The following is a 25,742-nucleotide window of genomic DNA, read 5'->3' on the forward strand; positions in this document are numbered from 1 at the left end:
CACAAGCAGGGGGAGTGGTAGAGGAAGAAGCAGGCTCATAGCGGAGGAGCCTGATGTGGGGCTCGATCCCATAACGCCGGGATCACGCCCTGAGCCGAAGGCAGACGCTTAACCGCTGTGCCACCCAGGGGCCCCCGCTGTGCACATTTTAAATGAAATTCCATAAGCCTTATAAAATATCAATATCTTGGTCAATTAATACAGTAACTCAGGCTGTATTATCTATTCCAGAGTCCTTTTCTGGCTCCCATTTTTATTCTTATTCGTTTACCTGAATAATTTGTAATCTTCTTCTTGTTTTCACTCCTCCGATTTCTAGTTGTGGTAACTGTCCAAACAGGGCTGTGATTAATTATCAGAGAGCTAATACAGTTGGCAGAGCCACCTTGGAAATGCCGGACTCCAACATACTGTGCAATTGATAGAAAGATGGGCCCTTCGGTCCTTTTATTTTTTGCAAATTCAGATTGAGTTCAGATTGGGGTTCAGATTGAGGCTGGATGCTTGCTTCCTGGACCTGTCTTGAAAGCATATGCAGTACTATAGTTGATTGAGTTACATTGTTAACCTAGCTTCGTGTTGTTCTGTTCCTTACTTATGGTTTATGCTCCTCTCAGCCCCATAGTATGATTAATCATTAACCCTGCTTTTTCCACTCTATAGCCCTTGTTTGCACACTGATTATGGAAACCTGATGGAGACCAGATGATACCATCCGTCTTGAAATTATCTGATGCACCAGATCATACCAGATCCTGGACGGCACCTCGTTGTTTGGAAGAATACAGACCTTTGGGTTGTTTCAAGGCTCCTCCCCACCCAAGGCTTCAAGAAACCCATTAGCCTCCTCTCATGTATTCACCTCCTTCCCCAGTCACTATATATATGCTTTGGGAACAAAGAGCAAGGTGCATCACGTGCATGGGCAAGTTTGAGTCTGTAACAAGATTTGATGGCTGGCCTACTGCAAGTAAGCTGTGCTTGTGTGGCTGACTATGAGATGACTGGACTCCAAAAGAGGGGGGCTAGCCTACAGCCTGAGGCTGTAACCTCTTTTTGCTGAATTCTCCCTCTGCCTTGCCTTTAGAATGGGTTCTGCTGTGTAGAATCTTCCCCTTTTAAGGAGATGGTGATAATCCCAGGAAGTGCTAATTGCCCTGAAAAGTGTGTCACAAGGGCCCTGGTTAGGAGAGGAAGCTTCAGAGAAGGTGGGTTGACTGGCTGTCACGCTCAAGTCTTGGCTCCCTCCTTCCTACCCTCCCTCCCCTTTCTTGCTTTCCTCAGCAATGAAGCATGTTTTAGGCTGCAGCTCTTTGCTAGACCCAGAGCACAGCCCATGTGGTGCTATGTCTACGTCCCAAGGACTGAGAGAGTAGTGGGGGAGATGAACAGTGAACAAATGCATGACATCAAGTGTTGCCACATCCATGGTGCACTTAGGTGTGTGGGGGATGAAGAGGTGCTCAAGGAAGAGTTGTCACCTGGGAGGGGCCAGGTGCTTAGTTTACACTGAAATCATCAGAGAGAATTTAGGCTTGAATAGGCCCCAGCACAAGTGTTTACTCATGGTGTCTAAGTCACAGACCTTGAATAAGGCTTAGGGAAGCGAGATAGTCTCTTTCATGAAAACATTTATTAAGCAATGAAAATATTCATCTAATGCTTCAGTTGATAGGAGATGAAACCAATCTATTACGTACAATGTAGAAAATGAGAGGCTGCACAGTCCCGGCTTTCCCACAGAGGACCATGTTGGCTCAAGCCGCGCTGGGGAGGCCAAGGTGCTGCCAATATGGAACTGTGGATTCGGTCCTCTAGCACCTAGTCAGCAGTCTCCGCCTTCCCTGAGGAGGCTTTGTAAGAGCAAGCACGGAAGGAGGACGAGAACCCTCAGCACGCGTTGTGCACTCAGTCCACCAGAGCGGGCGGCAAGAAAATCTTCCAGGTCTGAAAAACAAATCCAGAGGGTGTGAGACACACTGCCCCAGGCCGGCTTTAACAAACTGAAACAGAAATGTCTGCACCTTATTCTGCCCGAGCCTCCTCACTAGCCTTTGCTGCTGGGGCTGGTGCAGGGCTGGATGCTAGACCCCAGGCAACAGCGGGCTCATCTGGCAGAGGAAGGAAGTCCTGCTGGGGGAGCCCCAGTTCAAGGAAGATGTGCCTTCCTGGAGCTTTTCTATTCCTTTCCTTGCAACCAGAAACAACGTGATTTCTGTAGAACTTAGAGAGCTGAAAGAGAATTTATGTTTTTAGGGCTTAACAAGCAACCCTTCAGCCCCTCATTTAGCATGTGAGCTGACCAAAGGTGATCTTTCAGAGAATTCCACACCAGCTCATTTAGCAATCGGGGACAAACAGATCTGATATGAAATACAATAAAATAAAACAACTTGCATCCCTGTGTTGCAAAGAAGGTCCATCTCTTCCCCAAATGAGTCCTAATACCATCTCCCTGACTAGGGACTGCTTATTAAACAGGAGAAAGCACCCATTCCTAAAGCAATGGCTGCTCTTCCCACAGAGGAAGTTACAAAAATGAACAGCTTCACAGCATTCTGGGGGCTGGGCCACACCCCAAGGTGCTCACCTACCCTGCTGCCACAATGTGGTTCCTCTTAGCCCGAAGGGACTGTGAGTCTGGCTTTCTGTATGGTTGGGACCCACCCCAAAGGTGTTGGGTGGGAGTCCCTGGGGTAGTGGGGCCCAGCAGGGGTCTTAGCTAAAGTCCCTGCTGAGTGATTACTACGGGACGCTGACAAGCCCCACAGGCAGGGGTGCCAATGGCACTAAAGCACGCTCACAAGTAAATCTGGAGCTACATGTGGGGTGGGCTGGGCAGGTAAGCATGCAGATGAGGAAGGGCCTAACTACAGGGAACTTCTCCCCGGGACTGCTTGGCAGAGGCCCACCTGGTGTTCTCCCCTGCCACCCACCCCCACAGGCCTGCCTGGTCCTGCCCTCTACAATCCCTCCAGGAGATGCCCTCTGAGTGTGAGAGCCCATGGTGAGCATGCCACAGTGGAAGTTAACAAATAATGATGACAATCAACTGCGACAGGTACGCACTCGGCACCTGTTCACAGGTGGGCTGTGGTGGGACCATCCAGGAGGCTAGATTCAGGATAGCACTGAGGGCTGGCCCACTCTAGACCTGGGTACCACTTCCCCATATCACTCCACGCTGGGAGAGGGTTGTCCACTGTACCAAAATCTCACAAAGCAGGAAACCTACCATCTGGGCCCAGAGAAGGCTCCAGAAAAGCTGACGCTAAGACAGGTGCTCAGCTATTCAGGTGAGAAAGGGGTTGGCCCACACTGAGCTTCAGTGTTGGCCTGGTGGAACGAACAGGCTGCCCGCAGGGAAGGATTAAGGCCCTGTTGGCAGTCATTTCTTGTATATAAACTCAAAGGCAGTTGTTTTAGTCAGCTTCGGGAATTTGGTTAGACCAAGTCAGCCCTGCCAGCAGGGGTCCGCAAACTGGGGCTGTGAGTACCATATGGTGTCCCTCTCAGGAGGACCAACGTCACCCGCTGTGCTTAGGGAGAAAATATTAGAACTTAGGAAAATTTACAACTAAGCCTTACAATATTTACTGTACTTATTAGAAACTACTGAATCAATTGTTCTACTGCCATTAACTCACCTCATACCAAAAAGGAAACTCTGCTGTCAGTGGATGACTTATTATAACCTAGGATTTTTATTATATCCTTATCAAAAGGCCTTTTTTAGACTTGGTCGGACATAGCAGAAATTTTTATCACGTGGATTAGTCCTGTGCATATGTGAAAAAGAAGATATAAGTAAAATCAAGTTTGCACATGCTCTGCATGGCAACTGTCTCACCACCACTGAATGGGGGACATACTCAAGTATTTTTACTGGAGTGCAGTGGGAAATTAAAACAGAAAAATGTTTGAAGACCACCCTGGATGAGGATAACGTCATATTTCAATGTGAGGTCCAGAATTTAGCATTCCTAAAACTCTCCAATTTGCAAATACCTCTGGGAGCCACATGGCTCCTCTCCTCCATGACACCCAGAGAATCTTACCCATTGGAATGGCACCTATCATGGGAGAATGTCCCCAGGGGGCAGGGCAAAGGGTCTCTCTCTCTCCCACACAGCATGTTGCAGCTGGAAGGCCATCTCTCCCACAGGCCTACAGGCTGGTTCTGGCCCTGTGAAGTTTGTTTGCTTGTTTGGGTTGGTTGGTGCCAGAAATACATCCTTTAAAACTCAGTTGGAAGCATGAGGTGAAGCCTCACCTGACCTCAATCTGACATCCACATTCCCTGTTTACCCCCGAGGTACCTGAGTTTGCTACTTCACTGTGTCAGTACTTAGACTCTAAATTTTAGAACAGTAAACTGGTTCTTGAGGCTAATGAAATACCAGTTCTTTGAGGCTACGTGTGGGAAGAACCACCACCTTTGTATAATGAGCTTTTGGCCTGGCTCAACACTAAGCTTCCTGCTAGCTGGAAGCTTCTCTCTTTCTCTCTCTCTCTCTCTTTTTTTTAACCATAATTAACTCAATGCGCCTCAATTAGTGGATATTGTTCACAAACTAAAAAACACATTTCGGTAAACTTGCATTTAAATTTCAGATTATGAAATAATTTTTTAAACCTCATTATATTGACTTGAACACTGTTGATGGGGATGATAATAAAATAATAATTTATCTTGTGCATCATACATAACAGATGAAATCCTTTTCATCTTAACAAATCAATGGGGTAAATATTCAGCCCTAATTCTGCAGTTGCAGAGACTGAAACACAAACAAGACATTCAGCCTTACATAAAGATCATAAACATTATACAGGTATTTCTGGGGATTTCGACAAGTATTTTGGAGGGATTTTCCCATGCTTTGGGAAAATCCGCCTCAAGCATATTGTTTTTAGAATACTAAAAATTGTTTCTTTTGATTGCAACATAATAATAGATAACAGCTTATATGGTGTTTCTTCTATGGAGCTGTATTTGGAACTAACTAGTCAAAGACCATCTATTCAATATTTATTTAGAATATTATTCACAAAATACTTTTTAGATTATGGAAGAGAAAAATGACAAAATACCTCACACCAACAAACAAGATTATTTGGCATAAATTTTATCCTTCAACATCTATGTGAGGGTAGAGGGCAGGTTGAGAAACTAATAATGTTCTTCTGAATTAGAATACAAAAACATGCCCTTGAAAAGACATTCCATTTGGCATTAAGAAAGCCTGTCATTCTTGAACCCACAGAGCATCAGAGTAAGAAGGGCCCTTTGAGGTCTTCGGCCTTCAGGTCCCTGGAGGTGCCAGAGGGTCAAGATTTTGTAGTGTGTTGTTACCTACTGGCAACTCACCCATCCACATGTATCCTTGATTCACATCTTTTTCATTATATTATAAACATAATTTACCGTTCCGCCTTCCATATGTTTTTCGAAATCCTCATAACATCCCATTAAAGGATTTAAAACATTCACTTACCTATTACTCTGCTTTTAGATTTAGAATATGGCAATATTTTCAATATTCTAAATAACACTATCAAAAATATATTTAGTTTGTATTGATAATTATTCTTATAGGAAGAGTACAGAAAAGGCTCAGTAGTTAAGATTCACATCCTGAACCTTTATGCACTGTTGGTGAGAATATAAACTGGTGCAGCCACTATAGGAACGGGTATGGGGGCTCTTCAAAAAATTAACCGTAGAACTCCATATGATCCAGCAATTCCACCTCTGGGCATTTATCCAAAGGAAACAAACATACTAACTCAAAAATATATATGCACCTCCGTGTCCACTGCATAGTATTTACAATAGCCAAAATATGGAAGCAACCTAAGTGAACACTGATGGATGAATGGACAAAGATCACATATGATGTAAAAATGTATAAATACGATATAAATGAAATGAAGATGATATAAATATGGATGAAAGAAAATATATGATAGATAACACAAACACACGCAATGGAATATTTGTCAGCCATATAAAAGAAGGAAATCTTGCCATTTGTGACAACAGGGATGGACCTTGAGGGCATTATGCTCAATTAGATAAATCAAATAGAGAAAGACAAATACCATATGCTCTCATTTATATGTGGAATCTTAAATAAAAAAAACAGAACTCATAGATACAAGAAGTTTGGTGACTGTCAAAGGTGGGGGTTGGTAGGTGGGCAAAGTGGGTGAAGATCAAAGATCAAAAGGTACAAATTTCCAGTTGTAAAATAAATAACTCATGGGGATGCAATGTATAGCATGGTGGCTATAGTTAATAAATCTATATTTGAAAGTTGTTAAGAGGGTAGATCTTAAACATTCTCATCACAAGAAAGAAAACTGTAACTATGTGAGGGGATGGGTGTTAACTACACTTAGTGTGGTGATCATTTCACAATGTACAGAAATATCGAATCTTACGTTGGACACCTGAAACTAATATAATGTTATATGCAAATTGTATCGCAATTAAAAAAAAGTTCTTGACAAAGTTCCGGGATGTCCTCATGGACATAAATGGTAGCAATTTTATTCATAGATTAATATTGTTACTATTCACAGACTAATAGTAATTATATCATATGCTATGGTACGTTTATTTGCAGTATTTTTAAATAATTAAATGCTATAAAATATATTATTTCTAAATTGACAATTAGCCTTTTGTGATAATCTCTTAAGAAAAACATATCAGACCTGTTTATTAGCTGTAGGAGTTAACTCCTCTAAGCCTCGGTTTCCTCAAATATAAAACGTATAATAATACCTATTTCATGGGCTTAACAGAATCAAATGGGATAAAGTGCATAAAGTGCCTGAAATATACTGAGAGCCATCATCATTCTCATCATCATCCCTCATGTCATCATAACCTCTGTCAGAAAGCTGCCACAGTCATCTGCCCTGAGGAAGGATCAATGGGTCAAACAGGACAAGAGTGTTCCTGTCCTTTTGGCACCTGACAAATTACTGTTTTGTTAAATGAGCAGAAGTCACGTGTAGGAGCCATGGTCGCTGTCCTTGGCAGACAGCATTCCCAGCCTTGGATGTTTCCAAGGATAGAAAACAGTAAGCAGATAGTCTGGAATCTAGTCCCTGCCCTGTTGCTTCTGAACCCAAGCTGGCCTTGCACAGGAGACTGGAAATGACCACAGCTAGCCCCTTCCCCACCTTACTGCTGGGAGCACCAATGGCATGTAGGAAATGACTTCACCTGTGGGACTACACAGGTCCCACTTGCAATTCTAATACCTGCTCCCTAATTTGTGTCCCTCTTTCTCTGGGGCACAAACGGGACAGCCAGTGAATCAGCGGCATAAGCCCAGCAAATGGAAGGAGAGGGAGGGCTTTGGGAAACCTGGGGGGCATGAGAGAAAGAGGACAACCTGCAACATTTTGCAATACTGTACTCTAATCACTCTCTCCCTACCGGCACTGCCCACACCATCCACAGCAGGATGAGAAGGGAGGGGCAGAAGGTGGGGTTGATGGGCTGTACCCTCATTAAGCATCTCTTGACAGCTCAGCCTACCCAAGGTTGCACAAGAGGGGGGGAGGAGCGGGAAGGTGGACCGGAAGCTGAGCATTCATTAAGTGTGCTCCTCCACTGGTGGCCCCACCAGTGGTGCTGCCCCCCCACTGCAGCCCTGACAGTGGGCAAAGGGGTGGGAAGTGGCCTTGAAGGGCTGTGATATCAGTGAGTGTACCCTTCAACTGTGGGATTTGGCCAGAGATGAAGAAGGTGCACGGAGGAACAGAAAAGGGGGTTTAGGAGCTGTGCTCACTGCACAGCCAAGGCCCCCAGGGCTAATGACGAGGCTGAAGGGGTGTGCCTTCATTCACTGTGCTTCTCACTGGAGTCCACGCAGAGCACACTCAAGAGGGGAGAGGATGCAGGATGTGGGACTGAAATGCTGTGCCTTCTTTACCTGTGCCCCTTGGGCCCTGCCCAAGGTCAACAGCAGAGTGTTACATCTGTTTTCTGACTCAGTAAGGAAATTCATGTTCCTTACTGAGTTTTACAAGCGAAACATTTGCGTTGAGTTTGCTCACTGCTCACAATTCTCACAAATGATGTTCACCCGCTGTGTTCTCCACACCCTCCTGGCTTTTAATATGCGTGGCAGGCCTGAGTTGACGTTACAATGTACCTTCCTTCTCTGGGAGCCCTCCCTGGCTGGCTCTGAAGGGCGGCCCCTGGCCATCCCTGACTGTTCCTGTCCTGCTCCAGTGCCCTCCTCATTTCGCACCTGAAGAGATGGGATTGCCGTGGTGGAGGGAAATCACTGGAGATTTAGTCGGTAACCTCTCTGCCAGGCTTGGCTCTGCTTACCAGCTTGTGTGCTCCCCAAAGTCGGCTCACCGAAAGGACACTTAAGGACACTGTTTGGAAATCACATTTAAACCCAGCAATGGGGGCACAGGAAACTTAGGAATCATTTTAAATAATAATGATAATATGCTATGTGATTCACAACGAATGTGACTTTCCTAAGTGATGAATCAACCCAGCTTCTCATTTCTGTCTCGCCTGGCACAGCTACATCTCTATGGATTCCTAGGTACAAAGGAGCAATGTCCTGCGAGCGTGGACTGTGTGCGCAGGACGCGGATCCTCTTACCGCAGCGGCCCGGTGTCTGCTGGGGGAGACAGTGCAGGGCTGCGAAGACACACCTGCAAAGACGGCAGCGGTGGAAAGTCCAAGCTCCATGCATTAGTGCGCCGCATTCGCTGAGCGGACAGAGAGACAGCGTCAGCCGGGCCCGCGCGCCTGCGCTACCCACGCCCACGCCCACCCATGCCCCGCCCCGCCTGCCCTCCCCGCCCTCCGTGTCTGCTCCCCTCCACGCCCCGCCCCGCGCGTCCTTCGCCCCCGCTCTCTTCACTCCCCGCTCCCCTCCCCCACGCCCTCCCCGGCGCCCCCTGTCCGGCCCCGCTCCCCTCTGCACTGTCAAGCCCAGCTTCTCCCCGCGCCGGCTCTCATGCCCCCGCCCAACTCGCAGCCCGCTTCTGCACGCGCCCACCTGTGCCTCTGGTCATGCTCGCAGTAGCGGCCGGTGAAGCGGGCGGGGCATACGCAGAAGCTGCCCAGCACGCAGGTGCCGCCATTCCTGCAGCAGCGCAGTCGCGGGGACGCACCTGTTGGGGGGAACCCCTGGATGTTAGCGTATGCCGGCCTCCTGGCCCCAGCGTTAGACTGCCCCGGACAGGGCTTCATGAGATTGCCCAGAGAGGCCATAAAATTTAACTCCCTGCCGAGTGTGTTTGCTCAGGTAAACCCTACTCGTTAATTTAAGGATTAAAAACAAACTGCCAGGGGTACTGGGAGGTCAGCAAGCAGCTCAAGGACCCAAAGAGAAACCCTGGCTCCTGCAAGTAGGATTTTCTCTCTTCCTTCCTTTCATATGTTAAAGTCAGACTGTGACTTCCTGGGACAGTGATTAAAAACAGGCCTTCAGGGCAGGGACCACCCACAGGTAGGATGACTCCAGAAAACCCACTCAACCCCTTGTCGCCGCCAGAGGGACAGCTACCCCCCCCCCCCCCCTCAGCCAGTGACACGGGGTCTGGAGCCTGAGAGTCTGCAATAAACCAAGCAAGGGTCCGCTTTTAACTTGGGTTGGAGTAGTTGCTTTGAATATATTTAAGTCACACGCCTCTAGACCTGAGCTGCATTGTACCAATGAAAGAGTAAAACTTGTTTTCACAGCAAAAGAGCGGCTCAACTAGGACCTATTTTTCACTTTATCACCATGCGAAGATGATAAAATGTGCTCTCTTGGGTTTCTCATTTTATCCTTAATTTATTCCAGGTTGTTCTCAGTTCCTAAACTGGGAGGCCAGTGATGGAGATGACCACAAAGGTATTTGGGGACAAAGCGCCTTGGGACCTTGGAAAGCCCTGAAGTAGGAACTTGAATTCTGGGGCCGCCAGGCATCCATGCTTCCATTCCCCTCCCCAACGTTATTCAGGGTCCAGCTGAGTGTTTTCTGCTGGAGCTTCTGGGCTGTAGCATTGTTGATTTCTTGTCTGTTACCTTTATGTTTCTCTCTTTGATAACCTTTTAAAAACATTGAAAATATGAGACTAATGATGATTAAGAAATAAATATACAATAAAAAGAGACTATAAATAAAATGCTTCTTACTGTTGTTTCCCAAGTGGATGATGTGTAATGCCAAACTGATAAAAAACAGAAGCCTAGAAAGTTTAAAGAAAACTATTGAAGTTTAAAGTATGAAAAGTAGAAATGTACACATGCTTAAGATGTAAAGCAGTATCTATAAACAGAAGTCTATACAATATTTAATGCACAATAAATATTATGCCATCATTTTGTAACTTGTAGATGTCACTTACTGTTGTCATGACTTAGAAATTTTGAGACCACGGAAACGTCCATGTCCGTTAATGAGAAGGAACAACTGTGCATGCACTGCACCGTATTCTGGAGGCTTTTAAATGCCCCTCCTGGCCCTCAGATCTCGATGATGTGCATCCTTACCTAACGGGGTGTCTCCGGGTCATTTCCCACCGACACGCGTCTGGTGTGAGCGTCTCCTTCTCTCACCAATACACTGAGGATCGGTTTCCAAGGAAGTCGAGTCTTACCGGATTTTGTATTTGAAGGTATCTTTACTCCAGGTCCTGGAAGAACTGCATTAGGACATAAGATGGATAAGGAAAAAAGATACAGACGTTTCTTACCCTCCTCTAGGCCGTGAGAAACAGCAATGAGATCTCTGGGTTCTGCTATTGAAGCCCATTAGCCAGTGAGCTGCTGTGACTGGCAGGGCGCATGCTGAGCCTCCAGGACTGTCCCCTCAAAGAGACCCGGTGGGGGCGGGGTGGGGGCTGGAGGCTTGGGCTGATTCTCTCAGTAGTGTTAACAGTGCTGACAGCCCCAGGATAGTCAACCCCTGATGTAAACATTGGTGGCTAAGGCAACAAGCCTTTTACTCACCGAAAAAAAACAAAAGAAAAAACAAAAAAATTTAAAACCTCACCATGAAATGAAGTTTTAACAGGAAAATGGAAATTTTATATTGCATATCCTTGTATGGTGGTGAGGGCCCAGCTAGAGAAGGGAGCCATTGTGTGGGACTTTGCAGCAGGCATGGGTCCCAAAAGTCTTGACTAGGGAACATGAATATAAAGGAAGACATTTCACCACCTGCTTTCTGAGGATGTATCGATCCTTCCACAGACTGAGCATTTTCTCTGTGCCTAGCTCGGTGGTGACTGTGTCACATACGTTAGCCAGTTAAGACAGCATGCCTCGGGGGCAGCATTTTTATTATCCCCCATGTAAAAGGAGAGGCAACAGAGGCTTAGTCCCTGTGGCAGTTAGATCTTTAAACAGTATGTAATGTACAAATTTTATGAGAAGAAGCCTACCATGTGCTCAGTTTGTGAAGACCACGGAGCACAGAGGTGAGTGCCCCAGTCATTGTTTGATGTTAAGCTCTGGATCCAAGAGGGGAGTGATTGCCAAAATAAGGGCTGGGGCCCTTTTATCACCACTGAAGAGGGCACTTTGCAACTCTGGGGCAAATGGTTCTGTGATTTTAACATAAAAACAGCTTTCTAGAAATAGCATGCTTCCTCCAAGGATGAAATAGTCTTTTTGATACTGATTTAATTCTTAAAACCTTTAAATGTGAGGTTTATGAAAGAGGCTGTTACATAAAGCAATAAAGCAAAGGGAATTGGTGAGCCTTGCTGCCATGGGCCTCCCAAGGACTAGTTCTGTGAGCTGCCAGGACCACGTGGGCACCAGCAGACCTGCTTGGGAAAACTCTGTGGAGGAAGACCCCTCACACCTTCAGGGAAACATCTGTAACTGTAGTCATGACAAATATACCTTTATTTATTTTTTTAAAGATTTTTTAATTTATTCATTTGACAGAGAGAGAGACACAGCCAGCTAGAGAGGGAACACAAGCAGGGGGCGTGGGAGAGGAAGAAGTAGGCTCCCAGCGGAGGAGCCTGACGTGGGGCTCGATCGCTGAACTTCAGGATCACGCCCTGGGCCAAAGGCAGATGCTTAACGACTGAGCCACCCAGGCACCCAACTGAACCACCCAGGCGCCCCGACAAATATACCTTTAAACTTAATGGTTATTGCTGGTTAACTACAGAGTTTCGTTAGATATAAAAGTATATGACTCCAAATCAATAGAAACTTTTTGGAGCAAAATGGATTGTACACTAAAATAAAACCATGTATAATCTAAAGGACTCTATTTCTTTGAATAAGAAGTTTTAAACCTTCAGTTTACATGATGATATCAAATCCAAACTGTTCTGATGACATTACCGTTCTGGGAGTAGCATCCAAAATCGAATGTCCCCCCCCAGACTGTCTTTCATTATATTTTGTATTGTGGACACTTTTGAATAGACACAAGAGCCAGGATAATGATTCATTAAACTGGGGTTCATAGATTAAGTATTAACCTTTGTCAATCTTATTTATTCTGCACCCACCCCCCATTTTTTTTCTGGAGTCTTCGAAAGCAAATCTCAGAAATCATTATAATGTCTCTGTCAAAGAAGATTCCAAAAATACACACTTTATAAGGAAACTGTAGGGAAAGCAAAGGAAATGTCTTGCCAGCAAGACAGGATTGAGAGTCCAGAAAGAGGGATGGAATGTCCCATCTCTGGCTATTTGCTTAGACAGCTCCAGGGAGGGAAAGGGCTGATGGCCTAGCGGTGAGAAAGCTGCTGATACCTATTTTTCAGCTTTCTGTCACTTGCTCTCATTTACCCACATGTATTGTAGAAAGGAGGTTTGCATTTCATGGCAGAGGAGCCCAGGTTTGCTTGGTGAACAAGGCCCAGCTGGAGGGGGCTGCCTGAGAATGGCCAGAAGCCTGGTGAGGGGTAGTGGATCCCCGGCTCTGGAGAAGGTTCTTTCTTGTTATCAGTTGTAAACAGATAAGATTGGAGCCAACCAACCCACCAGACCTCCAGTGGAACTTCTGACTCCCTTTGAGCTGACATAAAGTGTGTGGGAGTTGGGACACCGTGTCCCAGCATTGAGGACCACCCCACCTCTGTGTTTTCAGTACTTGAAACGGTCTCTGAGGGAAACGTTCTGCAACAAATCAGGTGTAATGGAATTCTCTGAGAGTGACGAAAGTGGTAGTTTTCCATGTGTGCTGCCTACTGGCGTCTGTGGGGAAGCTCTGAATCCCTCCTAAAGCCACACCTCAAGCCCTCCTGCTCAGAATCCCTGGCATCAGGATTGTGTAACCTGCTCAGGGAACTCCAGTATTTAGCCAGGACTGCAATCCGACTGCCTGTGTTCTAGGGGGCTCAGTGGTCCCAATGCTGGGCGTGCTCCTTTCGTGTCTTTGCATTCCCACCTTGTAGCCCAGTGCCTGATGTATGGTACCACACAATCTGGTGTTGTTCGTAAGAATACAAGAATAAATGGATTATCATACCTACACCCATTTTTTCAGTGAGGAAATTGAGATCTACCAAGTTAAGAAACTAGCTTGGGGATATGTGACGAACTGATGGCCAGCTGTGTGGAGGCTTGAACCTAGGCTCATCTGATCCACACTCTTGTTTGATTCAAGTTGCTCTAAAATTATTGTTTAACGTAGACCAGGCATACTAGTCTCACTGAGTCACAGATCGTTCTACTTTATTGTCATCCATTCTTACAACATAGACATTAATTTCTCCATCTTCTAGGTGAGAAAAGTGAGGTTTCAAGAGTTGAGGACTTGTACAGTGTGTGCCTCACAGCAGTGGCCCAGGCGGTGAAAGCTGAGCTGCCCCTTGCAACCATGACAGCGTGCTGCCGTCCCCTGAAGGGGGCTGAGGGCTTCTGCGTGGACACAGTGGGAAAGACTAGATGGAGAGTCACTGCCCCAGTTGTGCAGGTAAGGGAGGGGTTTAGAGAGCAGAAGTATTTACCCACACAGGGCAATTCCAGGACGCAAGCTCTGGGGGGCAGTGTTGAGAGCACTGCCTGCTGGAGGGAGGGAAGTCTTATGCGAATGACAAGGAGGACCACCGGGGTCATTAGGAGGGGTGGAAGGGAGGAAGGAGGAGCTGTGGGTGGAGCCACGTGATGCAGGAGGAACTAGAGCATAGAGAGGCCAAACTATGGGGAACCTCTTGGATGCTTGGGCAGGAAGTCATAAAGACCTGAAGAGGGATCAGGTGGGAATTAAGAGGAAAGAACAAACTCTAAACAGATTTAACAACCAATATCATTTTTCTCCAATTTTGAAAGATGTAATATATTCTGATGTTAGGGTGAGGGTGGCCGGTGACGCGGGTGGCAAAGAATTGCACAAAGCGTAGAGCCACAAACAGGGCAGAATTGATTCACTCTCCAAGGGAAGAGAGGGCCAAACACCAAGAGGAAGGTCAGCCCCGAGTTTCTGTCAGGCTGGGCCTTTCAAGGAGTTTTTAAGGATGTGAGAGGGTTGCAGCTGTGCCCATTGAGGGGTGAGGGGAGGGGGTTGAGTCTTGGCCAGGTAGAGCAGGAGGTGGCAGGTTATTTGAGGTGCTCTGTCCCAGATGTAGGTTATGGTCAGGCCAGAGAAGAATATGTTTTGTGGTTGGGGTCTACTTTCTCAGAATGTAGGGCACTGTGATCTAGAAAAACAAACAGGTAGGGCCAAGTGCAGACACTTGTGAGTGTCACCGATTATCAGCACAGTGAAAAGACAACATACTTAACGGAAGGAAATATTTGCGAACTACCTAACTGATGAAGGGTTAACATCCAAACTATTGAAGAACTCATACAACTCAATAACACAAAACAAATAGCAGTTATAAAATCAGCAGACTTCAGAATAGACATTTTTTCCAAGAAAACAAATTCACACACCACGGATCATCAGGGAAATACAGCTCAAAACCCAAAGAGGTGGCACCTGACACCTGTCAGAATGGCTAGTACCCAAAAGAGCAGAAATAACAAGCGTTGGCCAAAATGTGGAGGAAAGGGAACCCTGCGCTCTGTTGGCGGGACTGTAAATGGGTGCAGCCACAATGGAAAACAGTATCAAGTTTTCTCAAAAAATTCAACTTAGGGGCACCTGGCTGGCTCAATCAGAAGAGTGTGTGACTCTTGATCTCAGGGTCATGGGTTCGAGATTCATATTGGGGGTACGGATTGCTTCAGTAGAAATACTTCCAAAGTAGATAACCGCATCCTCTGACAATCCCCCTCCTACGCGTTAGAATCAAAGAGACTGAAATCGCTAACTCCTAAAGATACCTGCGCACCTGTATTCATTGCCACATTATGCATAATAGCCAAGGGGGCATGCTAAGTGAAATACATCAGAAAGAGAAAGACAAATACCACATGAGTTCACATATATGTGGAATCTAAAACAAACAAAACCCAGGAAACAAAACATAAGAAAAGAAAAAACACAATAGCTCAAACTCATAGATACAGGGAACATATATATGATTTGCCAAGGTGAGGGGGGAGAAGTGGATAAAGTAGGTAAGAAGATAGAAACTAACAAAAAAAGAGAATATCGGGGCACCTGTTTGGCTCAGTCAGTTGGGCAGCTGCCTTCAGTTCAGGTCATGATCTCAGGGTCCTGGGATGGAGCCTCCATCGGGCTCCCTGCTCAGCGGGGAGTCTGCTTCTGCCTCTCCCTCTGCCCATCTCGCCCCTGCCTCTGCGAGTGCGCCCTCTCTCTTACTCTCAAATAAATAAATAAAATCTTTAAGAAAAAAAGAGTATATCAAGAGGGAAATTGGAGAGTAAATAGGACTTCAATATATTAACTTCTAGCTTCCTATATTTCAAGTACCTCAGTGAGTTCATTCTATTACATTCAATTCTTCTGACCTATCAGAATTTCTCATTATGATGAGGTCCTATTTTTTGAGATGAGGTGTCCATTTAGTAAGTATTTCAGATCAATAAGTACAGAGTGCTTACCTTCCTAGGTGTGTGAGTCTTTGAATATTTTTATAGCTTTTTGAAGTATAATTATGTAACCAAAACTTCCCATAGATCTAAGTGTACAATTTCATGACTCTTGATATACGTACACACCAGTAAAGCAATCGCTGTAATTAAGGTAATGTACGTGTATCCATCACCCCCTGTTTTGTACTCCATGGTTAGCTTGATGTATAACTTCTGTTGCTCCCTGCAGAGTCACTCTTGCTCAGGGAGAAGTTTTTCTATAGAATGAAAGAATAGCTGGACTTTCTTGCTCTGTATTGATAGGAGGTTGTAATAGAGGTTGATCTAAAGATAAATTTTATGGGCGACTGAGGGGCTCAGTTGGTAGAGTGTCCAACTCTTGATTTTGGCTCATGTCACAAATTTAGGCTTGTGAGGTTGAGCTCTGCATTAGGTGCCATGCGGAGCAGGCAGCCTCCTTGGGGGTTCTCGCCACCCCCCCGCCCTTCCCCTATGACCCCGCTCATAGTCACACTCTGTCTCTCTCAAAAAGAAAAAAAAGAAGAAAAGAAAAGAAAAAAAAAAGAAGAAAAGAAAAGAAAAAAGAAGGAAATTTTTGAAAATTAGCCAATTAAAAAGTTCCAAGGCCTTTCCTGAAGGAGAGGCCATACACTGACAGCTTAGAGAACCTAGCCCATTTGTGTTGGCAAAAGCCTGAGTGGCGGGGGTGGAGTAAGTTGTGAGAGTGGTAGACCAAAGGGACAAAATAAAGATATGGGTTGGACTGAATTCATTGATAGGAATATGCTCAGTCAAGAGTTGGGATTTAAAGGACTGCCCTGACCACTTGCACGTGGTATTGATATTCTGGACCCTATATTGAGTCGATAAGGGCCAAATGCTGGGATTTCCTTGGTATACTGTTGAGGAAGGCAGGAAGAAGTCAGGAAGCATAAGAATCAGGAATGTTGGAATGGACCTGTGATGTGTAGTCTGCTCAGCCATCCCTAGTCATGCTTGCTAAGAGATACAGCCATCAGTGCACCACCTTCATCAACACACTTAAAGCTGCATTGGTACAGGAACCAGCGTCCTTGAGAGCTCTGTGGGAGCTGTCCTACACTGTAGGAGAAGATAGGAGGAAAGGACGGCAGGAGAGGATGCTTCAGCCAGCAGAGTCAAGGTGTATGCAGTCCATAGTAGCCAGAGACAGAATGGTAACCAGAGGATGGGAACCTCAGGGGTATGTGCTGTTGGGCAGTTGATTAGGTCTGTCCAGATTGAAATTGTTGAGCAGTGTATGAGAAAAATAAATACCTAGATACAGTAGTTACTACAGTGAAGAGTCATGGTCTCTTCCCCAGCTGTGAGCCCTAAACCAGGGTGGGCCTCTGAGCCCCTAGACTGAGGGAGAGACGAGAGCCCCTTGAGGAATGACTCTACAAACTTCTAGATGTGTGCCATGCATCTCTGCTCCCCACTCCCGGCTAGTTTTCCCCAAATGTCTCCAAAGGTACATATGTTTACCAGTGGGACCAACTCAGGACAAAAGGGAAATACTACATTTTCTGGGAAGTTGTATAGAATGATTCTGAACAGATGCTGATGCCCAAAGACCAGGACTGTTACATGGCCTGCCCATCAGTCGGAGTAGGGCTTTGGGAGGTGTGCAAACAGAAGGAGCCTTGGCCCACATTTAACAGTGTGTTTGCTGAGACCACAGATTCATCCTGTGCTCATTTCCACAGTTCCAGAATGTGGAATGGAAATACATGTATTACACCTGGTGGAAGTCCCACTTTGGTTTTCTGAACCTTGGAATGATGGTTATATGGGGAGACAAGAGCAAAGAGAGGCCCTTGGAACCATGCCTTCCCTGAGACTAAAGCACAGGACATGCAGCATCCTTGGAGGGGCTAGGAGAGATTAGTAAGATTATGAAGCTCTGCAGAGAGACAGGGCAGGTTATTCCAACCATTGCTCATTTTACTAGACATCTCTACTGCCAATACCAGATGGGTCATGGAGACTGGCATGACTTTGACAAATTTCATCAGATGAAGATGCAACTACATCTGTGATTCTGTCTCTGGATTGCCCTGTGGAGGAATGCTGCCAGGTGGAACCCTGCAGCCCATGGGAACAAACCTCTTGCCCTGAGGCACTGCTTCTGAAGGAATGTCTATGACCAGCAAAGTCATCAGCACAAGCTCAGAGCCACATTAAAATCGTCACTGCTGAAAGCAGGCTAGACAACTGTCAAGGGGGGCCATCTGTTAAGAATGGAGATTTGGTAAATATACTGAGAAATATCCTAGCCAAAAAGACAGCAGAGACACAGGCATACTGAGCTGGTGAGTGGCTGAGGGGAGAATTGCCTGCATCACCTGTTGGTTTTAAATTATAGAGTGATTGGGCAGACACACACCACAGGAGCTGTTTTGACTATAACCTGCCTCCTAGATTGAAGTGAATTCTCTTCCTTGCACCGACAGAACTGAACTTGATTGGGCATTCGGAAGCAGGCACTGAAAGGAAGTAGAAGACCCATGACAGTGATCTATGAGCAAAACTTCTCTGCGGCCCCTCTGTTACCCCTGTGCTACACCCATTCTCCTGGGGACTGCTAGCTTTCTCCAGCAGAAGTCACTCTGCAGGTGAAAGTGGTCATTGGGAGGGAACACTGGCAGGTCACTTGGCTCAGAAGACTTAGTCTGGTTGCCCAAACCTGCAAAGTCCCCAGGGTGGACAAGGCTCACTCCCCCAAATTCTTTCTGAGGTGGCAGCTTTAAGCTGGCTCAGTCACTCCCCACTTAGACTGGCTGCCTCATGGGGTCCCGGGCTTACCATACTCAGGGTGCTCGGGTGTCTCTTACTGGAGGGAATCTCAATCCATCCTGCACCACCTCTCCTGGCAGGGCCGTCCAGATTCCTCTAGGTGTGTCTTCAGGGGGAAGAATATGCACGTTTGTGCAGATTAGCACTTGGAATTACGTGGTGTCCGGGTACCCCAGTAGCTCACTACTGGAACCCAGCCTCTCCCTACAGATGCCCTGGTTCAGGTCCTAGGCTCCCCTGAGCTGTGTCACCCATGCATGTGCAGTATGTACTCTGTCAGCTGGCCTTTGGCACTTGGGGACCTCCAGGCCTGTTGGGCTCAGGCTGGTCTCCCAAAGCTGCATAGCATGCAGAGGGGACAGTGCCGAATCCCCCCAAATCTTCCTGTGGTGGCAGCTTTAAACTGGGGACTACCAGTCCCCATGTGGACTGGCTGCCTGATAGTGCCCTGGGCATACCAGTAAGCAAGTCTCTTAGTGAAGGATACGCTAGCCAGTGGGCTGGGCTGATGCTGGCAGGGCAGTACAATTTCCTCCATCTCTGCCTTCAGGGGGACTGTGCACATTTGTGCCGAGTGGAGCTTCCAGTTAGGCACAGACTTGGTCCTGCAAGAGCTGAATCCTGTGATCAGGACTCCAGAGACCCTTGCCAGTTCCAGATCCCTCCCAACACTGATCTGCACAGCTGCACATGCCCAGCACATAGTCCTTCAGCAGACCTTGGGCACTGGGGCCCTCCAAGCCTGGGGATTAGTGCCTGTCCCCAAATGACTTCATGGTGTAGGGGATGGTGGAGCCCAGCTCCCCAAAATCATTCTGAGGCAGCAGCTGCCAATTGGTGGCACTCAGGCGTCATTTGAAGCTGTTACCCAATAGTCTGCATTGTGTGAATGGAGGTCTCAGTTCTTGGATTCTCCAGAAGATTTATGTGGGGATCTGATCCGTGCTTGAATCAAGACAGTCAACAGGGATGTAGCAAGCACAAAACACTTAAAGTGAAAGTACACTCTCAAGGTGGGAGGATGGGAAAGTTCCGGGAGGTGGAACTGAGGTAGGAAAGAACATTAGGGTTCGAATCCGATGGCCAAGAAAGAATTCTTGAGACCTCTTTGGTGCAGAAAGGTGGTTTTATGAAAGCACAGGGACAGGACCCCTAGGCGTAAAGAGCTGCACTGGGGTCCTGAGGAGTGGCCAATTATATACTTTCAAGTTGGGAGGAAGTTAGGGATAGGGTAAGTCTCTAAAGAATTTTGGAACAAGGTTTCCAGGCCCTTTAGGGGGCTAGCTATTGTCAGGAAAAGGTCATTTATTACCTTCTTAATAAAACCTTAGTCATGAGAACCTTCAGATGGGCCATATGCTTGGGTGGTGATTACCAACACATATCTTGGGGGGTTTAGAGATAAAGGAAGTTTCCAAAGGAATTTTTATATGTTAAAGTAGACCTACAGGATCCGGGCGGGGGGTGGGGTGGGGTTCGGGCTAGTGTTCCCTTTCACCCTTAGCCAAGTTTTGACATCGAGACAGTTGAGCCCCTAGAGGAATGTCACTCTGCCTGTTTCAAGGACTTATCAGTGGGCCGTAAGTAGTAAGGAAACTAAATAATTTTTCTTTTGCCTTTGTTTCCCACACCAGAACTGGCCCCCTAGGTTGTTTTGGGATTAGATATCATAGGGTATCTTAGGGCTGGGAGGAGCTGTTAAGGACAGTGGTGTGCTCTCTAATGGAGGCTGCTTCCAGTCATGTGGGAGACTCTTCCCACAGGCTGGGAGGTGGAGTTTTTGACCCTACAAGATTTGTATGCCAGTAGAGCTCCTGGTTCCCCCCATCCCAGACTCCCTGGCAGAATCCAACCTTCATGCAGTATTTATAGGTACCTATTTGGTGACAGGCCCTGCTCTAGCTGCATGGTGAGCAAACCCCAGGTCCTTGCACTGTGAAGCCTCCACTGGAGGCCTGAGGACATTGAGCTGGGGGCACAGTGGTTAGTTTCTTGCTACCATGGGGCCCAAGCAACCCAATGGAGAGGGCCTTGCGGTGAACAAGAGTGGATGAAGACCACCAAGAATGGGAAATGTGTGACTTCTGCCTGAGAGGCCGCCAGCTTCACCTGGAGCTCACCTGCTTGCAAGGCAGCACGGAGCAGGTGGGAGGGCCTTGGGCCTGGATTTTGGTAGCACCTCCCAGCTCACTCTCAAGAATCACACTGAGGCAGCAGCTGCAAATCCTTATTTGGACTTGTTGCTGGATCAGGTCAGGGGCTCTTCCAGGACCGGAGAACCCAGAAGACTCTTCTTGGAAGAATCACCTTCCAGCCAACGAGCAAGGCCCTGGGAATATATTCCAGTATCTTCCAGCTGTGCCTTTGGGAAAAGTATGCTCATTTCTGCAGGCTATGCCTTGAAATTAGACATACTCCTTATGCCCCTAGAGACGCACCCTATGACCAGGCCTCTCCGGACACTTGCCTTGTTCCAGATCCCGGGCAACCTTGAACTGCAAGGCCCGCATGCACAGTCCACGCACAGTACATCTGGACCGGTTGCCTGATTGGGGACCAGGTGTCTCCCTTGCCAGACGGTGCAGCTGTCTCTTATTGGAGGAATTGCCAGCCAGTCGCCCTTCCTGGCCCTGGCTGGTTCAGTACCCTTCAGCTGTGCCTAAGGTGAGCCTATGCTCCTTTGGGCATGTAAGGCACGTGATTGCACAAACCCCTTGTACCCTGAGAGCCATCTCCTGTAACCAGCGTCTGCAAACCCTTGCTGTGTTCCAGGTCCCTGGTAGCCTGCACTGAGCAGCCCCGCATGTTCAGTGCGCACTCCTTCAGCAGGTCTTGGGCAGCTGGGGCCCGGCCCCAAGCAACCGCACAGTATGCTTGGTTAGAGGGAGCCCAGCCCTAGATCTTTGTGAGGTAGCAGTTTTATTTTTTATTTTTTCAATTTAATTAATTTTTTAAATTGAAGTATCATTGATATACAATGTCATCCTAGTTTGAGGTATACATCAGAGTGATCCGATATTTTTATACACTACAAAATGATCCTTAGGGTAAGTCTAGTGACCGCCTGTCGTCATACAAAGTGACTACAATTATGTTGACTATATTCCCTACGTGTCTATTACATCCCCATGGCCTATTTATTTTATAACTGGGAGTTTGTACTGCTTAGTCCCCTTCACCTGTATCATCTGCCCCCGACCCCATCTTCCCCCTCTGGTAACCAACAGCTTGCTTCCTGCATCTATGAGTCTGTTTCTGTTTTGTTTTGTTTGTTTGCTTTGTTTTTTAGATTCCACATATAAGTGAAATCATACTAGATTTGTCTTTCTCTGACTTTTTTCACTTAGCATAATACTCCTAGGTCCGTCCAAGTTGTTGCAAATGTGAAGATTGCATTCATTTTCATGGCTGAGTAATATGACTTATGTATACATACTACATCTTCTTTATTTATTTATCGACAAACACATAGGGTTGCATCCAGATCTTGGCCCTGGTAAATAATGCTGCCAGAAACACAAGGATGCATATAACTTTCTGGATTGGTGGTTTTTGTTTTCTTCAGGTATATACCCAGAAGTGGAATTGCTGGGTCATACAGTATTTCTATTTTTAACTTTTTGAGGAACTTCCGTACCGTTTCCTGTAGTGGCTGCACCAATGTGCATTTCCACCAACAGTGCACGAGGGTTCCATTTTCTCCACATCCTCGCCAACACTTGTGATTTTTTGTCTTTTTGGTACTAGTGACTCTGACAGGTAGGAAGCCATATCTCATTGTGGTTTTTATTTGCATTTCCCTGAGGATGATGAAAAATGTTTTCTCCCATTGGCTGGGTTGCCTTTTCATTATGCTAATGGTTTCCTTTGTTGTGCAAAAGCTGTTCAGTTTGATATTAACCCATTTGTTTATTTAAGCTTCTGTGGCCCTTGCCTGAGGGGACTGGTCCAAAAAGTGTATTGCTAAGACCAGGGTCAAAGAGCTTCCAGACTATGTTTTCTTCTAGGAGTTTTATCATTTCAGGTCTTACAGTTAAGTCTGTCATTCATTTTGAATTTATTTTTGTGTATGCTGTAAGAGAGTGGTCCAGTTTCATTCTTATGTGTGTCCAGTCTTTCCAACACCCTCTATTGAAGACACTGTCTTTTCCCCTTGTATGTACTTGCCTCCTTTGTCATCAGTTTATTGACCTTTATAAGCATGGCTTTCCTTGGGCTCTCTATTCCAGTACATTCCTCTATATGTCTGAGTTTTGTAGTAGAGTTTGAAATCAGGGAATGTGATTCCTCCACGGAGGCTGCAGTTTTCAACTGGCCATACTCAGTCCCCATTTGGACTCTGGATGGGGACCTGGGCTAGACCAGCAATAAAGGCTCCCCAGTCGGTCTTACTGGAAGATACCCTGGCCAGCCTGGCCAGCTCTGCCTTGGCAAGATTGGTTTCTCCATCTCTTCCTTCAGTGGAAAACTGTGTTATTAGAGTTTGGAATGAGGCAGGTGGCCTTGTGCCCCCAGAAGCCTGCTCCAGTGACCGGCCTCTCCCGCTTCTTGCCCTGTTGATGCACAGCGCGTGCAGGGGCAGTAAGCACCCTTGGGCAGGCCTGTGTGCTGAGGCTGCTTCCAACCACCTGCATACCTTCCAGGGTAGAGGGAGTCAACCCCCAACTTTTTCCGCAGCAGCTTTTAAATGGTGACAGTCTGCCTGATGGGGTCCAAGTCTTCTCCGGCACTCAGTATTCCCACGTCTCTCATACTGGGCTGGGGCTACTTTGTCAGTCGCCTGGTCCATCCTGGCAACGCAGTGCAGATACTCGTGGTTCTACCTGTAGAAACGATGAGCATTTGTGTAGCTTTAGTGCTTGGAAGTTGGCATATGTTGAGTACCCCCTCGAGCTCAGGATGATTTTTGGTGTGTGGGACCTAGAACTGGGCAGAGGTCAGGAGACGCTGGGACACAGGATCAAGATCTTGGGGGAACAAGGCCTCCGTAGAATCCCAAACCCTAACCTACATAAATGTGCATATTTCTCCTGAAGGCAGAGAAAGAGCACACTGTCCTGACTTGCCAAGGTGGGGCCAGTGGGTTGGCTGCTGTAACCTCCAATAAGAGACACTTAGTGCCCTGGTTGTTGGAGAAGGCCGAGACCCTAGAGGAGGCAAGTCCAAGGGGGACGGACCGTCACCACGTGCATCTACAACCTCAGGGTGAATGTGCAAGTGGTTGGGTCTGGGCTCCGGCTCAACAGGCAAGCAAGGCCCTATAAGGCCCTGGTCGGCCAAATGGGCGCGTCCTGCCCACATGCAGGCCGGGAAGTGCAGTGTAGCCAGTGATCCAGAACAGGCCAAGAGTCCCAGAACTGGGCTCTGGGGGGACAAGCGTTAACCTACCCGATGGGCAGAACTCCCCCTGAAGGTAAGGCTCAAGTTTACTCGTCAGCTCCCTGAACAGGGTACTGAGGGCTGGTCAGGGGGCCATCTAATGAGAAACACCTGGGAGCCCTGGTTGCAAGAGCAGGGACTCACCCTGAATGGTGGAGAAGCAGGTGTTCCGGGGCTTAGAAGAAAATGCCATCAAGCTTCCTCGACACCTCCTACTGGCTGCTCTCAGGAATGAAGGAGTCAACAGAGAATAAGAAAGCATGGGATCCAACTGAACTGGAAGAAGACCCTGTCCCATACATTGGGAGAAATGCTTTTTACAATATCTGGAGAAGTCCAGAAAGCAGAACATTTGAAGGCAGAAGGCTCTAGCAGACCATGACTGAAGAAATGTGAAGGAAGTGTTAGTGTGGGCCAGTCGATCAAGGAGGGCCTCCAGGAGGAAGATTTTAAAGAATTTTGGCGGGTGGAGGGGCATGGAGAAAAAAGAGTTGGAGGGTAGACTCCTGTCCGGGGAAGCTGGCAGCTCACTTGCCCAGGCTGGAGAACCACCCTAAGGGCTCTGACAGTGTGGTGGTGATCCTGCAATTATAGTCGGGCCCTGGCCTGGACACTCAGCTCTCCTGAGAAGACTGATAGAGGAGCCAGCGGTGAGCTAACCCTGAGCTGAGCTGTCACTGACAGGAGGGGCTGGAGTAGGGTAGGAAGTGTTCACAGGGCTCTTTTGTCCTTGAGGGAAATACCCAGCCCTGGGCCTAGAGCTGGTTTGGGAGGAAGCTGTTTGGTTAGCTCCCTTTCCCTCCACCCAACCCCCTGCCCTTCCTCTCCTCCCGCACCCGTGACGCCTTGGGTTTCTTCTGGCCACCCCGGGAGGTTGGGCGTTCCCACCTGGGTCAGCCAGTGGCTGGTGGGGGCTGCGGGCTCCTTGGGCGCCTGTCCCACTCTGCCTCCTCCATGTGCACAGCCCAGCAAGGATGGCTGAGCCTTCCCATGTCTGCCTGGATCTGTCCAAAGTGTTCTTAGGACGATGAGGGGTTGGCGTGGGATCTTAGCTCAATAGGGTGTGTGCTGGGGTTAGAAGGGCCCTCGGAGGTGATCAGCCCCCTTGTATTACAGAGGAAGAAATTGATGCCCCCAGAGAGACCTGAGCAGGACTAGGCAGTGCGTTAGTGATGTAGCAGGAATTGGGCCCAGATATCCTTGTTTCTGGTTAAGGGCAGTTCCCACGGCATCTCCCAGAGTCTGAGGAGAAATCCTCAGGGTGAATGGCTTTCTGCAAGTCCTCAGCATTACTCTTCCTAACCCTGTTCCCAGAATGACAGCCGTGCCCTGAAGGCACTTACAGCTTAAAAGACAACTAATTTTTTAAAAGATTTATTTATTTGAGAGAGATAGAGATTGACGTATTTATTTGGGAGAGAGAGCCTGAGAGAGAGAGAGAGAGAGAGAGTGTGAGCCCGGGGTGAGGGGGGGCTGGCGGAGGGAGGAATCTTCAAGCTGACTCCCTGCTAGCATGGAGCCCTACAAGGGGCTTGATTTCAGGACCCATGGTCTCTTGACCTGGGCTGAAACGAAGAGTCAGACGC

General features: G+C 47.3%; 1 protein-coding gene across 1 annotated transcript; it reads right to left on the reverse strand.

The window, feature by feature from the left end:
* Nucleotides 1-1,638: 1,638 nt before the first annotated feature.
* On the reverse strand, nucleotides 1,639-9,266 carry CFC1 (cripto, FRL-1, cryptic family 1). Its single transcript, XM_040620403.1, has 3 exons — nucleotides 9,052-9,266; nucleotides 8,649-8,758; nucleotides 1,639-1,947 (listed from the first exon to the last, which is right to left on the reverse strand). The coding sequence occupies exons 1-3, from the start codon at nucleotides 9,264-9,266 to the stop codon at nucleotides 1,826-1,828; spliced, it is 447 nt and encodes a 148-aa protein (XP_040476337.1). The 3' UTR covers nucleotides 1,639-1,825.
* Nucleotides 9,267-25,742: the final 16,476 nt, after the last annotated feature.

Source organism: Ursus maritimus, unplaced genomic scaffold (genome assembly GCF_017311325.1).
Source record: "Ursus maritimus isolate PB19 unplaced genomic scaffold, ASM1731132v1 scaffold_10, whole genome shotgun sequence".
Taxonomy (NCBI): domain Eukaryota; kingdom Metazoa; phylum Chordata; class Mammalia; order Carnivora; family Ursidae; genus Ursus; species Ursus maritimus.